The sequence below is a fragment of the Seriola aureovittata genome, chromosome 15 (assembly GCF_021018895.1).
Source record: "Seriola aureovittata isolate HTS-2021-v1 ecotype China chromosome 15, ASM2101889v1, whole genome shotgun sequence".
In the NCBI taxonomy this organism is placed as follows: Eukaryota; Metazoa; Chordata; class Actinopteri; order Carangiformes; family Carangidae; genus Seriola; species Seriola aureovittata.
Window position 1 is genome coordinate 20545698 of NC_079378.1, and position 22166 is coordinate 20567863.

General features: G+C 41.5%; 1 protein-coding gene across 5 annotated transcripts in view; it reads left to right on the forward strand.

Moving 5' to 3' along the window:
• arhgap32b (Rho GTPase activating protein 32b) overlaps positions 1 to 22166 on the forward strand; it is a 113629-nt gene that overhangs the window by 56818 nt on the left and 34645 nt on the right. For 3 of the 5 annotated variants that reach the window (XM_056398146.1, XM_056398147.1, XM_056398148.1), the window contains exon 6: positions 19027 to 19113. In XM_056398146.1, coding sequence (XP_056254121.1) covers positions 19027 to 19113 — 87 coding nt within the window. Of the gene's footprint in view, positions 1 to 5219; positions 5415 to 10343; positions 10991 to 19026; positions 19114 to 22166 lie in introns of those variants that run through there. The other 2 variants (XM_056398149.1, XM_056398150.1) reach the window with 2 other exon arrangements.

Genomic DNA, 22166 nt, shown 5'->3' on the forward strand with positions numbered 1-22166 from the left:
TCAAAAACATCAGAGACGATGAAGCCAAGATGCTGCAGCGCCCTGAGAACAGGCATGTGCCAAAGCTTCCCAGCAACAAAACCTAGGGACACAAGTCTCATGCGTTCTTCCAGCATTACTGGTCTGAACCTGGTTGTATTTTATTTGTGGTCAATGTTTCAACATCTGTCACATTTCATTTCATTTGTTGTAATACAATTAGTTATTACGAGCAAATGCAGAGCGGGAGTGACACGATGTGCACAAGTGCTCTCCCCACTGTGCAGGTAGTGGATATGCTACTCATACGTATACTGTGTAATGTTAACATTACTCTTTATTGACATTTTCATAGCTGGTAGTACATCACTACAACGCTCATTAAAACTCTGCCAACCCAAACTGTTTTATTGACACCTCCAGATGTGACTCGATCACTTTGATTTCTACAACTTATTTATCTCTTTACATGATGGTAAAGATAGCTGAATCAATTCAGATGAGTGTTCCTGAAACCTAAAAGTATTTTATTAATATAGATTGATGTCATTAACAGATCCTCTGGATGTGGAGCCACAGGTGCTAAATAAAGCAAAGAGACGAGATGAAATAATATTTATATTTTATTCATATCATTTTTCTCTGAAAGAAAAGATTCTCTAGTTTTCTTTACAAACCTGCACAGCTGCAGGAAAACAGCTGGCCAACTATTAATTATGCTTACATGGTGGACAGTAGAGGTAAGGTTGTTAGTGTTGTTAATTTAATGAGAGTGATGGCTCAAATGAGTATTGGCTCTTGTTTGTTTGTGTGCAGCGCTCGTCGTAGTGAGCTCGCCTGCTTTTCTTGCTGTTTTTTCTGTATCTTCTTCTATATCAAACTGAACAGGCTGCCCATCCAAAGCCAGAGGTCATTCTCTCATCAGTAACACACTGAAGACTGAACAATTACTAGAAAAATAGATCGCAACACAATATATACACTGCTTTTGAAACAGTTTTGTGTAGGTTTCAGGACCGCTCTGGAAGCCTCTTGATTTTAACACTGCTTTCTTAGAATCGATTGAATTAAAAAACTTTCTTTCTTTTCACATATTTCTACCATGCTTTTGAAAAGGTAGCCGGTTCATGAAGGGACAAGGATAATATAATAACTTTCTTAGAGCGCCATTCAAAACACAGTTACAAAGAGCTTTACGGTAAAGACAGAGATTAAAGATAAGATGGTCAGATGGTTATCAACAAAACCTAGGTACACTGTGGCATTGAGCAGCAATAAATGCACCAAAAGAAAGAAAAAAAAAAAAAAAACCCACACTGCTAGGCCACCACCAATCTGATCAGCCAGTCACACTGTACTGATACTTTTTCTACTTCTTTATCATCCATTTTTGATGATCACATGCACACTATAGACCTAAATCCTGAGAGTAGTGGAATCCAGTAGTGTTCACCTTAACCTTCTCTAAATTGTGCATTTACAAATACCTTTCTGCACATTACTGCTGTGCCAGGCTTTTATTAGCAGGACTCCTTTCCAACTTTGTCCTCTGACCTTGCATATTGACGAGACTCATAGAGCTGCACATTTTATTAATGTGTCTGTTTTTTGGTTTACTGGATGGTTCTCTCTACTGCATAGAAATTGCCAGAGGGCAGATATTTACAATGATAATATAAAGTCACTGAAGTTGTGAATTGTAGTGTGTACTGGAACAGTAACTGAACTTGTTGACCCTGTCCCACATGCTGTTTAGATTGAGCTGCAGTTTGTTGTTGAAATGAGATGCTGTTTGCTTTAACAAGCATGTGCATCTAATAAAGGAGCCACTTTCTTAGAACCTCGCTTATTCTTCCTGTTAACAGGAATATTTTGCTGTTTATCCTAGAGACAAGTTGAAGGCTCACTGTCCACCGCTTGTGTCCTCCTTGATGTCTCTTTTGAACGGCCTCCAGCTTCCCTCTTTTCCGCTCTGTTCCCCTCAGCCCTCTCCCAGCCCTGCAGGCCTGTGACTACATGATACAGTATGCAGCCAGACACCAGGAAAACAACTTTATTGACCTCAGCACTACTCTCCCACTGTGCCCGTCGGCCCTTCTCTTCCATATGGTTTATCTACAACCTGCCATTTTGTCCCATCTTGTCGCATATAGACCTCTCTGTGGTTCACACTCTTAGACATTTTACTATTAATGGAGAGTTCAAAACCACTCAAAATGGTCCTGTCCAAAATCTACGTCACCATTCTCTTTGGTGTATGATGAAAAAACGTGTTTTTGTTATTTTTACTTGGATGTATGCACATGCATCATCACAACCAGTTTGGAGCCAATCATGGTCCAGTATACAACTTAAACAAGTGTGATGATGAAACTTGAAGCCTATGGTGCACATACAGAGAGACATATAATCTCAGTGGTGTGCTCAGGGTTATTCTGGGGCCTCCTATCAGTTGAATGTGCCTCCAAAGGACAGCGCCCATTGTGCATCTGGTTAGATGCACAAACCACCTGAGCCGGCTCCTTTCGATGCGAAGGAGCAGCGGCTCTACTCCAAACTCACCCCCTGATGTCAGAGCTCCTTATGCAATGTCTAAGGCTGAGCCCAACCACCCTGTGGAGGAAACACTTTTCAACCGCTTGTATCCACAATCTCATTCTTTCGGTCACTACCCAGAGCTCATGACCATAGTTGGGAAATGAAGAACAACTGGTAAATCGAGAGCTTTTGCCTTCCAGCTCAGCTCCCTCTTCAAGAGGGAAGAAGGAACAGTATTTCCATATTTTATATATATACTGTATGTTCTGGATTATTCAGTAAGGGAGAAGGAGTCGTTGTAATCTTACGAATTTTGAAATGTATTAGACAAATTGTTATTCAGAGCATAGTATTTTTATATTTCTCAAAACATGTCTAAAAGGATTCTTCAAAGATGCAATACATTAGCCACATTATTTCCACCTCTGGAATTCATCATTGAGCCATTTATTAAAGGGGAACTTCACTGATTTTACAAAGTCCTTTTTAGGCGTGATACTGCATTTTGTATAAACTCTTTAGTATCTCCATAGAAAGCTGTGTAAAGTCTGATAAATGTCCTAAGCTGATGTCACTTGACTCAGCATTGGTTGGGTCTGAAGACTACAAGTTTGAAGAGTAAAAAAGTTTTGGAGGTGTGGAGTTAGACAGAAGCGATCTTAGCAGACCTCTATAGCCCAGCCCTCATCTCTGCTTAAGGCTAGAGGTGCCAGGCCACATTAACCGCTAATACCATAACACACTGTCCACAGTTCGTCAGAGAACTGTTAACGTGTTGCATTGTTGGAAATGTATGCACCGGGTGTTGACAAGGAAGTGGAATGTTTAGAACAGAAGATATCTCTGGATCTGCTGCATCGATTCGATCCTTTTGGTAAAACTTCCCATTGTGAGTCTGATACTTTTATAAAATTGTAACGCTACATTGGTAGACTACTCTTAATACTTGTGCAGATTGCAGATTGCTGTTCCTTGTTTATAACAAGCTGAAATGTTTCAGTCTCAACCATGACAGCTTTCTTAGTGTATGATCGACCTTATATCCACCATCTTTCTCACCATCTGTTTGTTTTCAGGGCTTGGTGAATTGGCTTTAGTTCTGTAAGGTCACAGGCAGATAGACAGCCTGTCAACACAAAAGCTTTCTCGCTCTCCTCACACACACAGCCAGAGGTCAGACATTTTGTGTCTGTGTAAGCAGGAAATGCAATGCACCAAAGAAACCGATATGTATAAACAATTTGAGGCAAGAAATTCACGTTATGCAAATAAGGTTTGGATGTTCTGGGACATAGATTAAGGACCGGTGTGCAGGATTTTGTGACATCAAGTGGTGATGTTGCCAATTTCAGCCCCTCACCCCTCTCTTCCTAAGCGTGAAGGAGATCCTAAGGTTGCCTTCAGGTCACATTAAAACGCAAAAGCTCCCCCCTAGAGCCAGTGTTTGGTTTGTCCATTCTGTGCTACTGTAGAAACATGGCGGAGCAACACGGCGATGAAGAGGACCCACTCCCTAAGTAGAATGAATGGCTCATTCTAAGCTATTGAGAACATAACATTTCTTAGTATCAGGTGATTATACACTCATGAAAACATAATTATGAGTATTATATTCAATTTCTGCCAAAAGATCCCTCTAAATCTTACACACACTGGTCCTTTAATAATAAACCTGGGGTGTGAGTTGTAAGTTGCCTGAGACTGTGTGTGTGTGTGTGTGTGTGTGAGAGAGAGAGAGAGAGAGAAAGACAAAGACAGAGAAGGGTGGTGTATCCAGCCTCCGACAGTAATTACAGCAATCAATCTGCGTTTAAGAGCCCCCCCCCCCTTCTCATTTCAACAACAGTGCATGCACTTAAAGAGGGTGTGATTTCTGTGTATGGGTGAATGGGAGCAGTAGGCTGCATGTATACGTGCGGCCATGCGTATGATATAGACTGACGCCCCTCTCAGCCATTCTTTGGGCCAGCTCGCTGCGTGTTGCTGTACGGCTGATGTGCCTCAGCTGTTTCTTCCTTCAGACACTGACGTGACAGAAACAGTCTGGAGGGGGGAGGGGTTGCACTTGTCATTTTGACTCTGCTCTCACTCATGCATCCATCCACCCTTCTATCCATCCCTCCATCACTCGCCTGCCTGCTTCCACCCTGCTAGCTGAGCATCGTGACACAATATGCTCCCACTGCCCACTCAACCCCCTCACTCACAAAGGACCAACAGAAATGCATAGAGATGAATTCCCTCCCCCAGTGGGACCCAATCCATCAACTGCAGCACTAAACTGAAGACAGCACCGGGCAGCACACAGCCAGCCAGGGGGTCCTTTTAAAGGCACAGCATTGACTAACAGCAGGATCCAGAGTATATTCATGACCCAATAATCAGCCAATGTTAGATTGGTTTTAACTCCATAATTGTTCACACTCTAATGTTACTGTGGACAAAGCAAACTGAGAGCCATGCCCTGCAAAGAGATGATGTCAAACCCTGCATCACATGTTCATTCACAGGACCTCTCTGCTCCTTGTAAGCAGAGGATGATGTAACGGTTAGACTCATTCTGCCCTTGTTAGAGCAAACAAAAGACCAGCCAGAGCGTGCACACGCGCACACACACACACACACACACACACACACACACACAAACACACACACAAACACACACAAAACCTCGCACTCTTTCTCTGTGTCTCTCATGGTCGTTGGAGGACAGCGCTGTTAAAGGGTTGGGTTAGAAATGCGGTTATTCGTAATATCAGTGGTAGACAGTCTGACGGCCACACATTATTAGTCCGTGATGATGCTGTTGAATTTGGATACAGACTTTGCTAAATGAAATCAACCGAGCATTAGGATGTGAGACCTTCAACATGATATCCAGTCATTTAGAAGATACTGTAAGTTTCATGTCATGTAAAGCTGTACACCTGAAAACCTTGCACCTTTTCCAGCCAGCTTGAACATGTTTGTGATCCTCTAAAACAAAGCAATGACTGGACAGGATATATGCAGGTATTGAAAAGTTTTTTGTTTTTAAAGTTTCCTCAAAAAAGCTTTAGAATGTATTACAGTGTGTTTAAAATTAATTGATAAAGCTCATGAATATTTTCTGTAGCTCACTGTAGAGAGCAACATTATAACTTTTTCATGACCATGTGGGCTGTTAGAAGACATCACATACCTCTACAGTGGTAAAAGTGAAAGTGTGACTGTTGTGTCAGTGGATTTTACTGCAGGATGCTTGTCTATCCTTTTTTGTGGAGTTTCAGTGAGCACCATCAGCTAGCTCGCTGCAATAGCTAGTGTCAAAAATGTCAATAAATCCATGTATTTAATAGATAATTGTAGGCCCTGTATTCTCTTACGGTTTTCTGACATTGTTTGGGTGGTGCCTAGGTATTAAAAACAGATAAAAGCCCCTTAAAACTTGGGTATTTCTTCCAAACAATACATATTCAAAACTAAGTAATCAACAATTTAGTTAGCTAGTATTCATTACACATCAGGACTGTGTGGGTGTGATTCGATCATATTTGATTGACAGTAGCTTAAATAAGCTATCCGTAAGTTTTGCTAAATGCTAATGTTAGCATTAATCCTTTACTCACTAGTCTAGAAGAAATGTTGTGACCTCAGCATCAAACTTCATTCATTTTGTCACCAAGAGCTATCCCTAGCAGTGACAGTCTTGACTCTTCTTTTTTTGTCATTACTTTTCTTCTACTGAAGTTAACATGTTAACCAGCTAGCTCCAATCCAGCCGGACCGTCAAGTCTCTTTCTGATAGTGAATATCCAGTCTGCCCTGAAGAAATAGCACTTTTCAGAGGGTGTATTATAACCTCTTGTAAACACAGTGGTGGCTGAAGCTCTTGGTGAGCGACCATCACTACCCCATTGACTTCAAACCAGTGAGGAAAAGCAAAGACTAAAACACCAGCACAGAACCCTCTCATGTCAAACAACCAAACTGTTCAGGCATAGAATAATTAGCAAATTTGTGTAACAGAAATATGTTTTCTTTTCCCCTGTCAGTCATTTTGCAACCTCTTAATCACTTAGTTGTGATGCTTTTGCACCTCCAGGAGATTACATATTGATTAATCAATGAGTTTAATACTGTAACTTTATATTTTAGAGATTTTCTGTTGAATTTTCTCTGTCCGATGGTGGTTCTTCTTTACACCTCCAACTGATGTGGAAATGTAAGTGCATTGCATCCTGTGCACTAAAGGCTTTTTCAGAGAATGCTCTGCCTAGCACCAACTATTTAGGTCAGCAAATGTGAAAACTGTCTGTGCAGCCGTGTACCAAACATGCATTTGTCTCAAGGCAAATGCATTAAGGTTGTGTACAGATGTACATTCACATTCCCACAGAGATATTCATGTTCCCCTTCACTGTTTGGGATTTATCCACTGAGCTGACATCCAGCCAGTCAGCAAAAAAAAACACTATGGACCCAAACTCTGTTCCATATAGTCTCTCTTATGTTATGGCACTTGCAGCTTGACTACACTGATTTATTTCCCTTTCCTCCTTCACACTTGACAAACTGTCCTCTCCTCTCCTACCTGACCTGTGTGTGTGTGTGTGTGGGGGGGGGGGGGGGGGGTAGCTGGGACATGGGAACATTTTAACTGCTGCACCGGCTGCTGGAGTAACTGCTTCACTCCAGAAGCACCGAAAGCATGTTTGGAACGTCTTACCCCTTCTCTGGCCTCATTAAAATGAAGTTGGAATAGAGAATACAAAATCGCAATATCCTGCCGACGAGGGGATGTTTCTGGTGTTTTCTGCATTCCACTCATTCTGTAAAACTGGATGGTTGAGATGCTTTGAAAGGATACAGTCCATGTAGCTCGTGCATCATGACCAGTGTTTGTGAATAGTGCCCTCTCTGCATTATCTAATCACCCTCACATTGCCATGTGATTGTAACAGGCCGGCAGCTAACAGAGAGGTGAGATAACAGAGTGGCCTGAATTAGTAGGATCCATGTATTGACATTATACTCTCTACACTAAGGTGCAAATCCATTTTTAGCCCCACTCAGTTCCCATTCATCTGTTAGGTCTCTGCTTGAATTCATATTTGGGTGTATATACAGTTGTGTGTGTGTGTGAATGCATGTACACTACAGCACATAAATCTTCCTCATAATGGGATTTGTTTTGTGAACCTCCTCCAAGCCATGATCTCATCCCCTTACAGCGATCTCTCTCTCTCTCTCTCTCTCTCTCTCTCTCTCTCTCTCTGTCTCTCTCTCTCTCTCTCTCTCTCTCTCTCTCTCTCTCTCTCTCTCTCTCTCTCTGTCTCTCTCTCTGTTTAAATCCCATTGCAGTCCTCAATCCCTCAGTAGATCCATTTTTATAGCTTTAGTAATGATTTTAGATGGAGCCCCTTCACACTTCTTCCCTCAGCCCCGAAACACAAAGCCCCACAGGCAGCCCTGCACTTGAAACCCCTCTAGTTCTGCAGTCTGATAAAAATACCACAGTGTGAAAATAATATCATGGGGGACCAGCCATTATTTTAATCGCATTACTCCCCTATTTTCGGCAAATTTACATCCCCACATTTTTGAAAATAACACATTAATGAGCGGCTTCGACCCATGTAGTGTTTGTTTATAAATAGTGTTGTATCACCATGAACAAGTGAGTCAAAGTCCTCAAGTTGGAGTCTGACTCACAAACTGAGTAGAAAGGCAAATGCAGATGTATATCACAGTTGGTTAAACATAGTAGTTTGACTGCCAGAGCTTGTTGTTGTTTTGTGTTACCAGGTTTCTCGTGAGACCAGAGTCTCTCTGTGCAGCAACTGCAGAAGTCTGGATTTTCTGTTGTCAAACACTGAGTCAGGAGGCTCTCTAGTGCTCCACCAATAACATACGGTTAGAAAAGTGGATATCGTAATACAGCTCTTGGTCTTTGGTGTAGAACTTAGTGGGTCTGACCAGCTCAGTTAGCAGTGAATGGGTAGACTCATGGGAAATGTATTAAAAGCACAGAGAAGCACTATGGGCCAACAAGCAGTGTTGCTGTTTTTAGAGTGTCTAAAATAATGTTGGTATTTTATTTAAAGGATGATACATTATTATTGAAAATATCAGAAATTCATTATGTTTACTATCATTTACTGACAAATCCTCTGTGATCTCAGCCTATAGATAATCATTGAGGATTATTTGAAAAATCCCAGGCTCATTAGCCACTGGTAGCTCCTGTAGCACTGTACTGTAGTTCACTGGGTTTATTTTTATCAGCCATTTTATTAGCCGGTAATATTGGTCCGTTGGTCAATCCACCACTTTGGTCCAGACTGAAATATCTCAATACCTGTTTGATGGTTTACTGCAAACTTTTCTACAGACGTTGATGTTTCGTAGACGGTGAATTCTACTGACTTTGATGATCCCCTAGTACCACCGTGACATTGATGATTTTGAAAAAAGCACTGTTGTCCCTTCGTGCAGATTTTTGTTTTTTTGCGTCAGTTTCTTGGACTTTGGCTGTGGTTATGTTTCCTGGACAACATCTGACCTCTCCACACGTAGCTGTGCAGTGAGCTGAATGAACTGGGTCATCATTGGATTATCATTTGATATCCATAAGCAGACTTGTAGTAGAAAGTGATTTGGTGCTCTGGTTCTAACCAGACATCCCAGCTTAGTAAGGGTAACGGCTCACAGCTCATCTTGAACTTGAAATCATGGAAAATTCAGCCCCAGTGACGACTGTTATTTGACTCTTAATGAATATTTGGCAGGTTTGGTGAGAAAAACCTTTTTATTCTTCTCAGTTTAGTTTTAGTTTTTATAACTGAGTCGGTTATGGAATAAAGGTTGCGGCAATGAAAGTAAGTAAATTAGTTTGCACTATTTAAAGCTGGAGTGGTGCATGTTTTTATATGGTTTGATTTTTTTTAATAGAGAAACACACAAACACACACACACACACGTATGCATGTTTTAAAGCAGCACCCAGAGGGTGAGCGCTGCAGTTCCCATGCAGTTCTGTGTCCTTGCAGCCTTTCTTGGCTGCCACATGTCCTCCAAAGTGAGGCTGGCTGTTTGCATGGATTTCCATTCTCTGCTGTAGCAGTAGGTCGTTTTAATCCATCTCATGTGTGGATGGCACATTTGAAGTCATCACAGATGATGCAACCTACACTTTTATTTCCTCGTTTTCTTTTTCCTTTTGTTTGAGATATTTGGCTGCAACCCGAGAGCGTGCTGTTTAGCAGAGGGGAGGTTAAAGTTGTATTTTGGGTGACTCTATTTCTACTTTGCAAGTGTGGTGGACTGTGAGCTACCACACCACATGGTTATTTATTGTGGAGTGAATTTTTAAATGCAGGGTTCAGTTGCTTAGAGCAGAAGTAGCTTTGCATTATTTGCTGCAAAATGTGAGTTATTGACATACTTCACCTCGATGTCCTTCTGCACTTTAATTGTCTACTTACTATTTATTGTCGACAAGAACTGCACATGTTCTCCATTGAAGGCTTTTAGTAGACTACCACTGTGCAGGAAGACTGCAGAGAGAGGACTGCACATGTGGAAGGAAAGAAAATTGCTTTCCTGCAAGTGCACCCCCTCCCCTTTTTTTCCTCTGTTGCCTCTTGCCCTCTCCTCTGCTTCTTTTTTTTTTGCTCTCTCTCTCTCTCTCTCTCTCTCTGTCCCTACCTCCCTCCATCCCCTTCTCTTTGTCCCAGGAACGTACCAACCAGAGAGAGAGAGAGGAGGAGGAGAGAAGGGGGAGGGGTGAGCCAGCATGTCAGACAGGGGAGAAGAGGAGAAAAGGGAGAGAATAGCATGTGGCTGAGGGACAGAGTAATCAGACAGTGAGGTCTGCAGAGGAACAAGACTGAAAGGAAACACTTTTGTTTGCTTTGTTTTTTAATCTGGTGATTCCTTCCCATTATTTCCTGTTGCTAATCAGATTGGGTGTTAAAGTTGTGTTGGGTGGCAGCCATCAGAGAAAGGAATCTAACAACAGAAAGAACGCAAGAAAATCAGGATGGGGCATCACAACGGTGGGATGGGAGAGAGGGCAAAATGGAGGAGATGAAAAGCTATCCCATTGAGGAATCCACCACCACCACCACCACCACCTCTCTTGCTCCAACACTACTCCTACTGCTGCTGGCGCTAATATTGTTGCCTCCCCCCCGTTGTCTCTGAGTCCCACACTAGGAGAGCTCACTCTGTCTGTGAAAGAAAGTGAGGAGCTGACATTTACGTCCCGCCGAGGGGAATTGTGTTCCGGACACGAAACAGGACTCTGCAAGACGGGATGTACATTCTCACGCTCTAGAAACACACACGCGCACTGAGAAATAGAGACTGGAGACAGGTGTTGGAGCGCTAAGGAGGGGGAAACTCTTGAGCATGAAGCTCCACGGCACGAAGGGAAGGAAAGTGTAGGAGCTAAAACAAGGGACGAGGGAAAAACCAGTGTAAAATTGCTGTGAGTAGTGTCTTTCTGTCTTTTCTGTCTTTTTGACTGTGCAATTTTGTTCTTTCATTTTTTTTTTCTGCTGCTGCTCAGCAGTTAACAGAGCAGTGCTTCACCCTCGTCTTTGTGTTCCTGCAGGACTCATCAAAAATGCTTGTGTCCAAGATATGGCTATTAGATTATGCTTTGTTCTTCCGCAGAAACCTTTGTTAGGACAGTGCAACTTCACCTCTGACATGCTCTCTTTGGAAAATGACCACCATGGATCATATTTCTCTTGCTGTTAGTTTTATGAGCCTGCTGTCACAATTATGTAAACAAGAGGAAAGCGCAGACCACCCATAGATTTGTGTGTTGTGTGTATCTGTTTCCAGCTTACAGCTTGAAGTTGTGATTTTATAATTCTGTCACAGTGGTCTGATCTTTTCATTGTTACCCTAATGTAGAGTAATAACTTGCACCCAGTACATTCAGAATAACTAATAACATTTAGTATTATATTCTGTGATAGACAACCTGTTCAAATTATTATTCTGGTGCTTATGGTAAAAAAAAATTTTTTTTTTAAATCGGGTTTGCTCAGGACTGGCAAGATCGCAGTCACCTTTGCTGTTGAGCTTTGCTGTGGCTACAGGGACAACGTGTGCTAGTGCAGTGCAGGTTGGATTGAAATCAAGTTATAATGTGGTGTGTTGCATGCATCACAGAAAACAGGCCAGGAATGGTAGACAAACCTGTGTAGCGTGCCGCTCAGTTGGGTGCAGAGGATCTGGCCCGGGCTCTGGATCTGGACTCTCTTGTCATAAGTTGTAATTTGGCTAAAAACAGACGAACGCTTGCTGAGATGGTGAAACCGTTGTGTTGAGCAGGAACTAGTCCTTGTATTTAGATGTTTTCTGCAAATACTGACTTTAAAGTAGTTTTAGAAATGTCTCTGTCATTATTCAGCTGGGAGCCATCCTGCAGCACACAGGCTTGTTTATTCAGTAAAAGCCATCTTGCATCTCTGAAAGCTCTGTCAGCAGATGCACACGTATGTCCAAACATATTGTTATGCTCACAACATGACAAGTGTCCTCCTGCAAAAGAGATGTACATGTTGGCAGTCTGTTCATACACTGTGTGAACTTGTGGTGGTTGTATTGAAGGATTATTCTGTGTATAGAATCGCAGAGAGAAGGGACTATACAGTACGCAGTGTTTACCTTAGAAATTCAACTCTTTTACAGTGTGTGTTCATATCCGTAAATATGTAGTTGGAAAGGAAGGAAGCTGTTTCCTGAGAAAGTAAAGCCTCTGGTTTAAATATCAGTCTGTGTTGACTGATATCTGATATACTTGATATGCTCCCAAAGTGCTGCTTTACCCACAAATCTCAAGGCCTGTAGTCTAGTTTATAATAGTTTTTTACTCATGTTTGCAGAACCTCTTTACCATAGCCGACATTATTTTGTTTATTTTGGTCTCTATAAGGGGAGTTTTAGCAATTTTATACATCAAAGTCTGTTTACAGGAGTTCGACTGCATTATGTGGAAAAAAAGTTGTATAAAGCCTGTTGTTGCTCCAGAGGGATCTGTGTGAAGTCTGATAAATGTCCTCAGCTGATCAGTGTCAGTTGACTACAGACCTAGCTACAGGCTACATCACCTGCACCTGTCAGCCTTTGGACAGCACAGGTGTCGGGTTGTCGAGAAAGAAGAATGTGTGGATGAGGGAAAGATGGAAAAAAAAAGATATATTAGTTTCTGCTGCATCGATTTGATGCATAGATATTCCTTATTGTCCCATTCTCTGCACATTGTCATCAAATGCACGTCAAATATAGTAAACATATGTACATATATACACATACTCATTCATTGCCTTTCCTGTCTCCATATATACTTTTTCATTTGATCTTTTTTTAACTGTCATTGCGGTTCTAAATCTGCAATAGTCTTTTTAAGTCCCTGTCATGTTATAAATCTTTGCAATTGCTGTGTTTTATTTCCAAGAGGCATTAGTGGTTTCTCCAATCATATTATTAGCTACTGTCTATTTTCAACATACCGGCCGTGGTGATCCAGCATGCTGAAGGGAAGCCAGATGTTATGCTCAAGGTGCCTGATTGATGTAGCTGCTTGTTAGTGTCATCCGTGAGGCTCTGAGGTGTTTTGTAGAACTGAACTTCAACACGGTTTATCAGTCCAACATGGCCAGAGAATCACAGAAAGAACGGTTTCAATCCCGGACTCTCTTGTTACTGTTTGCTGGAAAGTCCACATGAAAGTGTATTACAGAAACACTGCTGGGCCTTCTGTGTGCTGGACCCTGGAGTCCTGCCGCTTGCACACACAATGCAAGACTCAGTAATAGCACAAATATTGTTAAATTAGCTGTGCACAGTATTGACTTAATGCTGTTTTTGACACATGACCTCAACATGAAACAGTTCCAGAAGACTTCAGCTGTGTGTGTGAAGGCACCTTTGACATTTCCATCTAATGGAACAGTCGCACCGGCGCACATCAGAACTTATAAACACACATACACACCACCTGCCTATGAGCAGAGCAGAGTAAAGCCTTTATGCTTGGCTTACAGTAATAATAAATACAGCAGTGTGAATTAAAAACAACAATAAATAAAAGGAAGTACACAGGTGAACTCCAGTGTCACTGTCATGCCACAAAAACCATGGAGGGAAAGCTGAGAAAAGAAGAAACCAGCCAAATCACATTCTGTTTAAAAGCCAGTAGCTGCTGGAATAAAAGACCTCATATCTTTTTTTATTGTTGAGAAACAACATTACAGAACAGACAATAAGTCTCATAACTCTCACTAAAACAAAGGAATAGCTTGTGTTATAGAACTAGAAAAGATGAGGAATGACCTTAAAGATCTGTTAGTGCCACTTCTAGGGAGAGAAAACCTCCATCCTGCTGGAAGTGAATTAAACCCTCAGAATGAACGGTCCCTGGAGTCCAATAAGTAAACCTGAGCTTTCAATCACATCAGTGACTTTACAGTGCACATTCATCCTTTCTCCCAAATGGATTTTGGTTCTTCAGACTGAGAAACCAACAGATCATCACTTTCAACAAAGCCTTCATCAACACTGAAACCTCACAGCTTCCTTAAGAAATACATCCTTTGGTTTGTTTTTTAGCCATGCAAGTGACATAGCTCTAGTGGTGGCAGTGTCTGTCTGTTGGTTGGTCCAGACTGAAATATATAAATAAGTATTAAATCACTTAATTACTTACTTGACTTATTAAATGACGCATGAATCTAACTTTACCTCTAGCAGCACTATGAGGTTGAGGTCAATCCATCCATCCATCCATCTTAGCCGAGTTCCAGACATCTGGAGTAGTAGTCCAGACATCTCACTCCCCAGCAACGTTTTCCAGTTCCTACTGGGGGACCCCGAGGTGTTCCCAGGCCAGATGAGATATATAATCTACTCTGAGGCCTCCTACCAGTTGGAAGACCTCCAATTAGAAGGCACCCAGGAGACATCCTAACCAGATGTCCGAACCACCTCAACTGGCTGCTTTTGATGCGAAGGAGCAGTGGCTCCACTCTGAGCTCCCTCTGGTCGACTTTTGTGTTTTTGTGAAATTTCTCAGCAGCTATTGCGTGGATTGGCAGGAAATTCGGTTCAGCCATTCATGTTCCAGTCAGCATGAACTCATAACTTTGGTGATCCTCGGACATCAGGTCAGAATTTGAATGAGTCCAGCACTTTGCTTTAAACAAACACCTGTGAAACTAAAGACATTCCCATCAGCATCAGCTGGACTTGGTGTCCAAACATGAGGAAAATATTAAACACTATATCTGCTAAACATGAGGATGTTAACATTGTCAGTGTGATTATGTTAACATGCTGATGTTAGCATTCAGCCTAAAGCACCATTGTGCCTAAGTACAGATTTAAAAAATAGTGGACCTCCTGCAAAAGTCAATAAATACCTTTTTGGTCTATGTGTCATTGTGCAAAAGGCTGACTTTCACTGAGTCATCTGCAAGAACAGACCTATGTTTATTATTACTCTGACTTTCAAAGATGTGGGGACAGAACAAATCCCTCAAATAAATCAAAAAAATTAACCAACAAACAGTACCAACAAATTTGACTGCAGCTTATGTGCAAGGTCGTGCGGCTGAATGCAATTATAAGATGAAGAGGTAAAATGTTCCACTGCAAAAACATTACAGAGAATGAACATGAATCTGTTTCGCAGTCAGAGTTTGGACATTTGCTGCATCGTCTATTAGAACAACAATGTTTTGTTGATCCCAGTCGCTAAAAACAATCGCTGTTGGTCATTGGGCAGCTGAATACTGTAGGTCCAAACCCATAAACCAAAGCCTTTTTGCACTCCTGCTTGTAAAGTTTGTTTTTGTAGCTTTTGCTGGCTGCTCTGTCGAGAGCTTGTGCATCAAATGCAAAACAGTTCTGGGGTTCTCAGTGCTGATTCTGAACAACAGAGAGATAATTAGGTCATTTGATGTCATGCTAGTTTGTGTCTCTGCAAAGAGACAGTCACAGAAAAGATCCGTGTTGTTCTGTGAAGGCTCCAATCTACTGCTGCTCCTCCATTAACAACTGTGCTTAAATCAAGCTCGCTTTAATGGGAACAAAAACACTTCCATGTGCTTTACTCCACTCACTGGCACCGTGACATTGTTTCGACAATATCTGTTTAGTGGACCTTCAGAGCTCATAAATACCTTCAGTCCTTCTTTTTATGCTTGTTACAAAAGCAGATAATGTCTTCAGTCTGAACAAACAGATGCAGATTCAACCAAAGAAGAAGCAGCAGATAGAAAAGAAAATGAAAACGTTATTCCTCCAGATGTGGATGGGAGATGACTCGGATATAACGAACATGTAGAAGCAGGAGGAGCAGTGAAAAACGTGGAGAGAGAGAGAGAGAGAGACGCGTTCAGAGACGGACTCTGAGAAAACAGATCCTTTACAGCAGTTTCAGCCAGGCTGAGTTTCAGTGGCACTGAACAATATACTCACTTGTTTCTGATGGAATCACCCTCCAACCTGAAACCAACTGCATTCATGCAAAGACCTCAGCCCACCTGGCTGGGTGATGTGCCACATCATATCTTCATATCTTCCTCTTCCTCTGTCATTATGAATATGAGAGAGGCGTGTAACTCATAGGACTCATACCTAGAAGATAGATGGATAGATAGATAGATAGATAGATAGATAGATAGATAGATAGATAGATAGATAGATAATTTATTCTCTCCATAGGGGAAATTCAGGTGTCCAGCAGCTCAATAGTAATAATAATAGTTAATAATAAACAATAATAGTTAAGGTCCCATATGTTACACTTACCACAGTTTTATTTAAAATGTATGTATAAGATAAATTTTTGGTTTTAAGAACCAAAAACCATCTCAGTGTAGTTTTACATCTCAACTCTCAGGCTTCTCTCTGGAGCTCTAGTAACAACAGGTCAGTGAGCCAATCAGAAGAGAGGAGGCTCTGAGCCTCTCTTCTGATTGTGGTGGAATAGAAATATGGCAGATTTCAGGTAAACACTCAGGTTGGATGGTGGGTCAAGGTGGGCGGAGCTTGGGGTATGGCTCTGGGCAGTGACATTAGTTGTGACATCATAAAGTTACAGAAGTCCTGACAGCTTGTTTTAAAGCTGAGTTTCTGAATACAGGCTGTGTGCATTTCTCTGTGGACTGAGCGCTTTGATACTTTCACTGTATTAATATAGAACCTAGACCTGCTTTATAATCAAACAAGACACGGAAATCTCACATTATACAATATGGGACTTTGAAGGACCCTTGGTCTTGGTTCTAGGTTCCTACTGGCTTTTCCACCGTGTATTACAAGTTATAATGTTTTAGATATCTGCCATTGAAATGGCCGCGATGCTTTGCAGGACAAACATCTTCATTGTCATGCGCTGTATGGCACGCGAGTGTTGTTCAGCTGTGGGACAGACACAACAGAAAAAGTGATTGTCTTTCACATTTGCACGTGACCTCTTTTAAATGTCAGTACAAGTAAATTAATGAAAGGCCCCCACCTGCAGAATCGAGATTGACAGAATGGAGCAAAGAGAAACCAGAGGATAACTTCACTGACAAATGTAATTAAAGTAATATCATACTTGCCAACACTGTCCAAACAATTTACAGTTTTCATGCATAAATGCAACAAAACGCGCTGGATATTTAGTATCACCTCCTGAGCCGAGCTCAGTGGGCAGAGCAATGAGTGATATCTGCACACAAATGCGGCATATTAATGGTGGAAATGAAGAAACACCTGGGGCTCAATGACATTTGGAGACTGAGAAGTATTTTCTGCACCTGATACGACAGCATTAAAATGTTCCAAAATGCTGTGTGATTCAAGAAACTAAGGTTAATGTTGCTACTTTGGATGAAGATAGAGCTAAAGAAACAGAGGCATATATTATCATCAGTAATGGTCGTATATGAGAGAGGGCAGGGGGAAATAGGTGTTATGTAAGGTCATTTTGGGAGTTTACACCTGTATCATTAAAAACAGTGGAGATACGTGAGTATAGTGGGTGCTGGTGGTGGTCATGCTTTGTGGAAATGCTTGGTGACAAAAACGTTTTTGGCAAAAATATACAGAATTACATGGATCTGTATCCCAGAGTTCCCTGTGTTCAGTTTTAGTCATTTCTTTATTGCACCTGTGTTGAGTTAAAAACAGGCAAATATACTATTGTGCATATGGGATGTGATGTGGTTTAAAAACTGGTTAAATTTGTCAATTAGAATAATTGACACCAAGGAAAATCCGAATTAAAAAGGAATAATTAATTTATGTTGCATCTGCAGAAAACAAATAATTTAATCAGGTTTTATATTGTTGTGTTGGTCTCTGGATTGTGTGCATAAAATGATACATTAAAATAAAGAGTAATCATACCAAACCATACCATACCATAATGGAAATTACTGCTTTGTTATATTTTAGTTATTTTCCATGAAGGAGTTTAGCGTTTCCGCCAGACGACGGCACTTCATACTGAGATCTGTTTCTGTTTCAATATTTTAGGTTGTAAAGATAGAGCTTTTAAAGAGGACACCTGCCTTTACACAGCTGTTCATATTGTTTTCAAGCCTCTCTACTGAACACATGCCAGCTGTGTCAGCCCTCCCAGCTTCTTGCTTCATCTATATTTAATCAAAATGTGGGCGGTCAGCTCTGTGCACTTGAACATCATGAGTATAATCATCGTCTTATACGACATCCACGTATGTTCAAAAGCTTCCTGTCAGTGGGTCGAGTTTGAACGTGCACCCCTTTTCTTTCTTTGTGTTGTCCCGTCATGTAGAACAGATGAGTTGTGTGAATAAAAGCTGCCTCGCTTTAACTCTGAGGTCATCAATCAATCAATCAATCAATCAATCAATCAATCAATCAATCAATCAATCAGTCAATCAATCAGTCAGTCAGTCAGTCACTTTATTTGTCCCTAGTGGGGCAATTGCGTATGTATGTTAATAGACAGAAACAACAACATCTACCTTTTCCTCCTAGAATTTAGGAGGAAAATGACGGAGGTTGAAAAGGTCAAAAGAGTGTTTGAATCTGTTTGTTTTCTCTGAAGAGGGATCCAGATGGCAGACGCTGAAACTGTTGATGTAAAGGGTGGGAACAATCTGATGTGATGGATTCAGATTCCTTAAGTACCTGTAAAGATCCTGCAGATTTTCCTGTATGGAACCAGTCATTCTACTACAAACATTTACCACCTTATTTAGTATATAAATAGAATCTTTTTTTTCTTTTTTCCTAGTTTGCTTCGTTTTATGCCCATTTCCCTGCCTGACATGGTTTGGACAACATGAGATCATGAATGCGATTTTAAGTTTCATGCAGACTGTAGTATTGTCCAGCCATGAATTTGAAATAATGAAACCTGTTGAAGATATGGAGTTGTCCCTGCTGCACTACATTAGAGATTGTTGAAATGAACTGATTTCTTGGAAGATGCTTGTTTAACATTCTGACCCTTTTCTTTGTGTCTTTCAGTTGTCCCTCGGGGATGAACAGTGTGAAGTGACGCGGAACGGCTATGAGTCTAAGGAGCTGGTGTATTTAGTTCATATTTACTGCCAGGTAAGACTCCACTGAATTTGACGATGCAGTCACACAGAAATACAGATACATACCTAACCACCCACAAGCATCTATATACTTAAATGTAATTATATACAAACTCCCACACAGGCGCCACTTCATTTGAAAACACACACACACCCACGCATTTGTACAAATGTATTCATGCTTTCAACTTCTCTCTAAAAACTTGTCAGAAGTGATTTCCAACCCACAAATGATGGTTGAGTACAACCTGTCCAGATATCCAGCTCTGGCTCAAACTCAGACGTTTCTCAAACACCTAACTTATTGTTTCAAAAATCCAAGTTATGTGGGAATTTGGAGCTGAGCTGAAAAGAGCTCTGGAGGTGTGCCAGGATGGGTGAACGATCCTGAAGAATGATGGATAGACAAGGGGCTTCAGAATATGACTTTTTCAAACCATGAGTACTCTACATGTTTATGACGATTTAAGGATGTTGCCTTGACTGAATTTTTAGGATTTATTTGTTTTATGTTGATCTCTTTATATGTTTCTGTGTCATTATTGGACCATTTAGTTATTCATTGCGCCAGGCCTTATGGAGTGTTCCCTTTATTTGGCATCTCTGTCTCCATGTCCGTCTTCTTCTTACAGCTTGATGTGTGTTCCTTGTTTAGTTTTATTGCAGAGGTCTCGTCAAAGCAGAAAAATTTGGCTTAGTCATCTTCAAAATTCCTTTTAAAGGAGGGATGTCAGTGTAAAGTAGCAGCCAAATTATTTATGATTACATCATATAGATAGTTTTGCAAGAAATTTAATTAACCCAAACTTGGTGAAAGCCTTTAAGTAGAACACACACATGTCCACCAGCTGCTCTGAAGCTCTGCCCCGGCTTCCTCCAGTGACATTTTTGATTCTGGTTTCATGCATATCCCTCCACAGATCATATTGCATTTGCACAACCTTGGCAAAGCCACACAAGTATGCGGCTGCGTACTTGGAAATTCCAACTTCTCACAGCCATCGGAAAACTGCTAAATCTACACCAGTTCTATTTGAAAAGGGACAAAAAACTGGCCGAGAGTCTGCTTTGAGATCTGCACCCAGAACTTTAAACAGAGAAAGTAGCACAGTGCAGGTTCAGTTCCACCAACCCAGAAAGGAGGTAACCAGAAGCACCGTCTGAAAGTGGGACAGGAAAGGCATAAAGAGTTCCCCGAGCCCACAGAGCCCTCCCAGCGGCGTCTCCCCCAGCCAGCACTTTTCAAACAGCACTAGAATCAGTGGGCTGAGTGGTGCACTGCAGTCCCAGTCGCACAAGCCCTGGCCTCGGTACACACAGATCTTTCTAGGCCAAATCAAAGCAGACTTTTTCCACCGCTAGTTTCTCTCAGTGGGGTTTTGAGGTTTGGAGCCCGGTCTTACTGGATGAAAAAGAAACAACAAATCCATGGAATCACTCATAGATTTTTGTTTTTTAAATAGCTAAGTTACATTTAATGTGGTGGATCGAGGGCAAAATTCTCTTGGTTTGCACTTGCACTGTTGGCATTTCATCACTGTATTTTACTATGAAGGGCCCAGGAAGCCGTCAATGTTCTTTGTTTACGAAGACATTTCCAATATCAAAGTACACAAGGCCATGGGAGACTTGATTCTCTATTTCATTTTTCATTTCTTGAGATGGAGCCATTGCATAAAAAGAAGAGCGTCTGCGGGGACAAAAATAGAGACAGTACCAGAGAACAGTGACTGGTGATAAAGGTTTTGGTGTGACTGTCGTTGTAATAGAGAGGTTTGTGACCTTTTTTGTGGTGTTAAAGATCAAATCAAATCAATTTAATATGGAATCATTATCAAAGTTTTATCACTTTTTATTCAAAGTGTCCAGTGCAGGTATTCAGAAATAATATATGCGAATTAAGGGTCTTACAGTGAGATGGATCGGCTGTTAAGCAGCTCGATAGCCTGTGGGAGGAAGCTGTTTAACAGCCTTGTGGTTGCAGCTCTGATACTGCAGAACCTGCCTGATGTGGGAGGGGTCACTGACAATGTGGAGGCATTAGCTCTGGCGAAGCTGCAGAATAGAGGGTAGGGACACTTCTTAGCTCCCCTGACTACCCTCTTAGAGGGCTTCAGTGTCACGGTTATTGCAGCTCGAGCGGTGATGCAATATGTCAGTTTCCTAAGAAAGTGCAATCTCCGCTGGAGCCGTTTGGCAGTCCTGGTGGTGTTCATGGACCAGGTGAGAGTGTCCAAAATCTGCACTCTGAGGAACCTTATGCTCTCCACTCTCTCCACTGTGGAGCCACTTAGTCTCCCCTTAGTCTTGTCGACATTGAGAACCAGACTATTGTCCATACACCAGCCCTCTAGTACGCTGATTCATCATTTGTGCTGATGAGACCCACCACTGTGGTGTCATCCAAAAATATGAGGAACTTCTTTCCCCTGAATCTGGCGGTACAGTCGTGTCCAGAATCCAGAGAAAGGTGGAGGTATTGAGGCCGAGCAGAGAAAGTTTCCCCACTAGTCTCTGTGGGATAATAGTATTCATTGCTGAACATATGTGTGCAGCATTCTAGCACAGGTGCCTTTATTATCCAGGTGAGTCAGTGCTGTGTGCAGTGTGGAGGACATTGCATCCTCTGGAGATTGGTTGGGGCAGTGAGCAAACTGGAGTGGATCCCGTGATGTGGAGATGCCGGCTGTGATGTGTTCAAAGATTCAGAAACACCTTGCTGCTGAGATTATTGTGGTAGTTTGGAAGCATCTTGGGACAACGGCTTGACTCAGAGAGCTGTTAAAGATGTCTGTTAGAACATCTGCTAACAGTCATCCCTAACATCTCTCTGGTAACAAAATCTTTTGGTGACAGTGTTTGACCTTGAGCTTAGGATGAAATCAGAATGAATTTGTATTGCACTTGTTTTTTAAGTTACAAAGTGATTTCCAAGGAAAAGGAAAAAAGAATAATAATAGAACTAAATAAAATAAAACTGTATTAAAAGTACATGAAACCATAAAAAAGCTGTAGTAGAGAGGAAACAGATCACATATTCACAAAGACTTTCTAATGAAATTGTGG